We start from the raw sequence: 6,560 nt of genomic DNA on the forward strand, positions 1-6,560 counted from the left end.
CCCACACACATTGCCGAGGCCGTTTCTGTGTTTGTGGCGACGGTTGGGGACTAGCTGGACGACATCTAGGGTGACGGATGGAGGCCGACGGCATGGATGAGGGAGAAGGATGGATGACGGTGATGGCTCAAACGTCAGAAATGGTGGACAAATGCGAGATGAGGACGGTAGATTTGGTGGATTAAGTCATTTCGGTGCAATACACGATGGTCTGGCATGTTTGGTCCGACATGGCAGATGCGTCGGGACGCGCTCGGGCTCCTCATACTGGCCCCTAGATTTGGGTTAGATATGAGGGGTGTCGCTCAGCCTGGTCATTTAGGGTCGGTATGCGGATCAACCATCCAACCCGATGGAGATTTTCACTTTGTGAGACCATGGTCGGTGTGTACAATTTATTTTGTAGTAGCATCATATCCTTTTTATATGTCATCGCAATTTTTTTTCCTTTTTATATGTATATTTTCAAAATGGCAGGGTTTTGGATAGCTTTCTTTGTGTAGAATGCTAAAACTGCAGAATACTCAAACTGAAGATCAAGACAAGTCTTGTGTCCATACACCAATAAAGGGTGGTTAACAACAATGCTACTCTGCATTCAAACCACACTATGGTGGCCATGCAATCTGCTTGCACGTGATCTAAGTTGCAACCTCGCAACGTTATCTTTTTCAGGCTATATGAACTGAATTACGGCTCTAGTGTTCCCTATGTAGTATCATGCTCCCTCTATTTTTGTATACAAGCCAGTATCTCATTTTTCATCACTGAGATGTATGGTGATTTATTTCTCGATGTAGCCTTGAACATTTTGTATCAATTTGATTTGTTTCGCAAGTTTTTGTTAATAATATACCACGTGAACTCACTTGATAAATTTATAAAAAAACACACGTTGCATGTGCATGCTTACTAACCTGTGGTCGAAGGTATCCCCAAAATGCATTGGACCATATATATGTGGATGGAGAGAGTATTTAAAATTTTAGCGTAAATGTACAACATTCAATAATACGTGTTAGCAAAACATTTAAATTTTACTTAAACTTTGACGGGCTGATGTTATCATTGTCCTTTTAACCATTCAATCATAGATTAATTTACTAATACAATAATTATTAACGTTTATAGTGATTATTAACATTTATAGTGGTTATTAACATTTTATATTTGTCAACATTTATAGTGGTTATTAACATTTTATATTTGTCAACATTTATAGTGGTTATTAACATTTATATTTGTCAAGACGTGCGTTGCACATGCACATTTACTAGTAACCAGTAAAAAGAATTATTGACACGAATAAACCAATTAACCAATCACAAGCGTCAAGTTTACAGGGTTCATAAAAAAATTCAAAAAAATCCAGAAAAATCAAATCCTTACGGGCCTACCGTTGTACTAGTATACTTTTTGGATTTGTTGTACTAGTATACTGGTAGAAAGAGAAAAGCTACTTACAGCCCTCAACAAGAGACATCAATCGCACATTGGCGAACAAATCAAAAGAGAAAAACCAGCGGCTCCGAGCGTGCGCGCCTAGCATTTCGGGAGATCGGCCGGCGGCGGAGGCAACTTCTGGTTGGGAAGGCCCCCGTCTAGCACCAGCCACGCCATTCTCAATCCCCACGTCGTGTGCACCTCCAAATGGCAATGCATGAACCATACACCTGCACAGTACACATGCATATGATACGTATGAGCGTACGTGGACAGAAACATTCTTTCAGTACGGATTGTATTTTAACTCTAGTTACCTGGATTATCAGCGAGGAAGCGGATGGCCACCCACCCGCCGGCGGGCACCCCGACGGTGTTCCGCTCTACCGGGTCGACGAGGTTGAACTTGGCCGGGTCGTTGACGGCGTCGTAGTTGCCAAACCCTTGGCCAACCACGAAGAAGTTGAAGCCGTGCAGGTGCAGGGGGTGGCTCTCGAAGCCGAGGATGCTCGTGTCCTGCATCACCAGCTCCACCGACGTGTTGAACGGCAGCACGAGGAGCCTCGTCCCCTTGGCCACGTTCGTGTTGTTAGGCGGCGCCCCCGTGTAGTTGAATCTCGAGAGCGGCGTGGTCGGGAAGTTGGACCCGTAGACGCCCCGGGACACGCCGGTGAAGTGCGACTGAAGGAGCGCCGTGGAAGGGAGCACCAGGGAGACGTTGTTCATGGCCGCCGCGAACTGCGTCTTGTTGGTCGGCCCCTGGCACGTCGTGTTTGCCGGGCAGGGGAGCGTGCCCAGCCCGACCGTGAAGAAGAACCGCTTGTCCACCGACCGTGGCACGGCCGCCGGGTACTGCGGCGTGGCAAGGCTGCGGAGCTTGGAGGTGAAGTTGGTGACGAAGCCGGTGTCGTTGAACCGCGGCAGGGTCGGCTTGAGCAGCGGCAAGTCCTTGTCAAAGCTTGGCATGGAGGGGGAGCCGGGCTTTTGGTACTCGAGAATGCCGGCGACGGTGGTGTTGTCGAAGGTGCCGGGCCTAATGGTGGAGTAGGGCGCGGCGGCCATGTAGAAGTTGGCCTTGGGGTAGAACGGCTTGGCGGTGAGGAGTACGTTGGTGGTCTGGCCCGGGGAGATGACCAGGGTCTCGACGGTGAAGGGCTTGACGTAGACGGCGTCGACCTCGACAACGGTGAGCGTGTGATTGGCGACCGAGAAGAAGAGCTCGTCGTTCAGCGCGGCGTTGATGAGGCGCAACATGTACGTTTTCCCGGGCTCCACCTTCAGCTTGAAAGTGTCTGCATCAAATCATGCACAACATCCATATTAGTTGGCACGTTTTTTGCAAAAATGAGTGGTGTAGAAAGAGAAACACGTAGGAGTGCCTTTGGCAGAGCAGTTGTAGAGCGGCCCGGGGAGGCCGTTGATGGTAAAGGCGTCGGAGACATTGGGTGCGCCGCCGGTCCGAAGCGCCTGCCTGACCACCGCCTCCGTGTCGGCCCTCCACCACTCGCCGAAGATGACCGGAACCTCCTTGTGCGGCGCGGCGAACGGGTAAGGCACGCCGCGCTTGGGGAGGACGACGATGGCGCCGTAGACGGTGGCGCGGAGCCAGGAGATGTGGGCGTGCCACCACAGCGTGCCGCGCTGCCCGGTGGCGGTGAAGGCGTAGACGTAGCTCCGGCCAGTCTGGATGGGGCACTGCGTGACGTACGCCGGCCCGTCGGCCCAGCCGCTCCGCAGCTGCCGGATGCCGTGCCAGTGCAGCGTCACGTTGTGCGCGACGTGGTTGGTGACGCGGACGACGACGCGGTCGCCCTCCCTCACCACCACCGCCGGGCCGGGGTACTCGCCGTTCACCGTCACGATGCTCTTGGTGCCGCACAGCCTCGTCGCGTTCGCCATTTGCACCTGCATGCCGATGCCGGGGTACAATGTTCCGGTCAAGACGAGCGGCGCCATCATGCATGGATGTGATCAAAATTAATGAAGATGCAAGGAAACTGTGGACATACGTACATTGAAATTGTAGTGCCTCGTGGCGCTCTGCGCTTGGACGATGAGCAGCAGCAGCAGGGTTGCCATCAGGAGCAGAGAGCAAGGAGCTGGAAGACCGGAGGAGATAGCCATTGCGCCGTTTGGCAAATGTTTTGAGCTTCTATAACTGGAGTGTAGCTAGCTCTTGAGGAGCATATGACCAGGTGATGAGGGTGGAATGAATGTTGAGACAAGCACTTGGGCTGGGCTTATATATGCACCCAACAGGAGGTCCCAAACGTGTGGCAACTACGTGCCACCGGCCGGCCGGGCCATTTGCTTGAGGTACATGCATGAGTGGTCGCATGCATGACAGATGACCCATGGCTTAGGCGGCAGTTCTCAAGGCTTCAAGCAAGAGAAGTTTGAGCTGGAGCGTGCTCTAGCTTTGGAGTGTGGCTACAGCCAGTGCACTCGATCGGTCGTTTTGCCCTCTAGCTAGTTTAGTTTGCATGCCCGGGCCGGTCACGTACCGTTTCCGTTGCAAAGGGTGCATTAACTCAAAATCAGCCTGCACAACTTAGTTAATCGAGGTGATCACGTGTATGATACTCCAGCACGCTTAATTAGTTAGGCCCATGAAGATAAAGAACAGCAACATGGATAGTTAGTTCTGTTAGTCACTGTCACCACACCAACCATAGCTAGCTAGCTTCCTATAAATAACTTCACTGGTCGCTAAGCAGCAAACGTCAGTTCGTGTGTGCATATACTACTTGCATTCGTCCTCTTACGCTCCGGTGTGAATACACTATGTTTTTCTTGAACACGAATACACTATATATGTTCATGTTCAGTACACCAACGTTTGATTTGCATGATCGCTTCAGAAATTTGACATGGATATCTGGGCCTCCGTGGATACAGTAGGTGGAACCTGCCTACCTGGTTGTTGATGTCTTTGACGTGTGCCCTCGACTTCTTTCCTTGTACAATTCCCAACGAAGAGAAGGATATTTGACCCAACCCGATCGACAATTTCCCTTGTATATGGTCGGTGAGGACCAGTTCATACCTTTCCACTCACTTCTTGCTTCTTGCCTGCCGTTTTGTTTTATGGGAATCGTTTTTCACCCGCGCGTCCGCCAAACCGACGCGCCGGTCGCCTCCTCGCGCGCGCGGGCCTTTGCAACATTTTTTCCACCCGCGTGCTTCTCTGATCAATGGATGCAACATTTTTCGTCTAAATATGTTGCAACCAACGTCATTTTTGCTGCAAGCATTTTTTACTATTTTTGTTCCAGTAAAAAAGCTGCACATACGTTTGGTTGCAACTCCAGTTCGTCGAATTTTTCGTTACAATCGATGTTTTTTACTTTTAGCTACAACCGTGTTAATTTTTGCTACAACCGGCATCATGTTTTGCTGCAACCGTTCACTAAAAAAGTTGCATACACGTCACGTAAATATTTGTTACAACCGGCGTTTGACTTTTGCACCACGTACCATCAGCTTCGTTTTTTTGCTACGATCACGTAGATATTTTTTTTGCTACAAATTTTGTTTTTTGTTGCAACCGTTGAAAAAATTGCTGCATAGCATCGAAATTTTGATGCATAGAGGGAAAAATGTTGCATGCGAATCCAACGGTGCGGACGACGCGGGGTTGGTGGATCCTGCGGCTCGCGCGCGGCCGGCCGAAAGTTTGGGCCGGCGCGCCGGCGCAGATCAGTCCCCTTTGTTTATTAAGGGGGCATGTTTGCGTGATGCTAAATCACAATGTTTGTTCTATACAATGGTGTAACAGCAAATCCAATCTAAAATAAGTTCATTTTTTGTTGGTATACAGAGAAATATTGCACTATAAAACAAGAAAAAACAATAAAACATTGTGCATTACTATGAAACAAGAATATTTTTGCTTAAAAAAAGCATACCACAATGGACTAACGTGTGATTGGATGTTAGAGGGATAGTGGTATCTTCATCCACCAGGGTTTAAGGCCTAGTGCTTGCAATAATTTTGGATTTATTTCAAAATTTATGATGATGTGTATTCAATGTTGGAAATATGCCCTAGAGGCAATAATAAAATAGTCATTATTATATTTTCTTGTTCAAGATAGTCGTTTATTATTAATGCTAGAATTGTATTGATGGGAAACTCAAATACATGTATGGATACATAGACAACACACTGTACCTATTAAGCCTCTAATGGGCTAGCTCGTTGATCAAAGATGCTCAAAATTTCCTAACCATAGACATGAGTTGTCATTTGATAACGGGATTACATCATTGGGAGATTGATGTGATGGACAAGACACAAACTATAAACGTAGCATATGATCATGTCAGATTACTGCTACTGTTTTCTGCATGTCAAGTATCTGTTCCTATGACCATGAGATCATGCAACTCCCGAACATCGCAGGAATGCCTTATGTGTATCAAACGTCACAACGTAACTTGGTGACTATAAAGGTGCTCTACAGATATCTCCGATGGTGTGTGTTGGGTTGGCATGAATCGAGACTGAGATTTGTCACTCCGTATGACGGAGAGGTATCTCTGGGCCCACTTGGTAATACAACATCACAATGAGCTTGCAAGCAATGTGACTAAGGAGTTGGTCACGATATCTTGTATTACGGAACGAGTAAAGAGACTTGCCGGTAACGATATTGAGCTAGGTATGGAGTACCAACGATTGAATCTCGGGCAAGTAACATACCGGACAAAGGGAATAGTATATGAGATTGATTGAATCCTTGACATTGAGGTTCAACCAATATGGCCATCCAGGTCCCGCTATTGGTTATTGACCGGAGAGTGTCTCCGTCATGTCTACATAGCTCTCGAACCCGCAGGGTCTACACACTTAATGTTCAGTGACGATATAAGCATAATTGAGTCATTGTGTTGGTGATCGAAGGTTGTTTGGAGTCCCGAACACTACTAGGAGAAAGCCTAGTAGTACCGCTGGTTTTAGCCTTACTAGTAACGCTGGGGGCAGCGCTACTACTAACGCGCAACAGCTAACCTGTTAGCAGTAGCGCTGGATTTAAAACGCTACTCGTACCTACGTTAGCAGTAGCGCTGGAATAAATAAAGCGCTACTGCTAAGCCAGCGCTATTGCTAATAT

The 6,560-nt window shown here is 48.1% G+C and overlaps 1 protein-coding gene across 1 annotated transcript; it reads right to left on the minus strand.

Moving 5' to 3' along the window:
- Positions 1-1,331: 1,331 nt before the first annotated feature.
- Positions 1,332-3,640, minus strand: LOC123411130 (laccase-4-like). Its single transcript, XM_045104060.1, has 4 exons — positions 3,457-3,640; positions 2,823-3,348; positions 1,761-2,735; positions 1,332-1,673 (listed from the first exon to the last, which is right to left on the minus strand). Exons 1-4 carry the CDS (start codon positions 3,565-3,567, stop codon positions 1,543-1,545), a joined length of 1,743 nt encoding a protein of 580 aa, XP_044959995.1. The 5' UTR covers positions 3,568-3,640; the 3' UTR covers positions 1,332-1,542.
- Positions 3,641-6,560: the final 2,920 nt, after the last annotated feature.

Source organism: Hordeum vulgare, chromosome 7H (genome assembly GCF_904849725.1).
Source record: "Hordeum vulgare subsp. vulgare chromosome 7H, MorexV3_pseudomolecules_assembly, whole genome shotgun sequence".
Classification (NCBI taxonomy): domain Eukaryota; kingdom Viridiplantae; phylum Streptophyta; class Magnoliopsida; order Poales; family Poaceae; genus Hordeum; species Hordeum vulgare.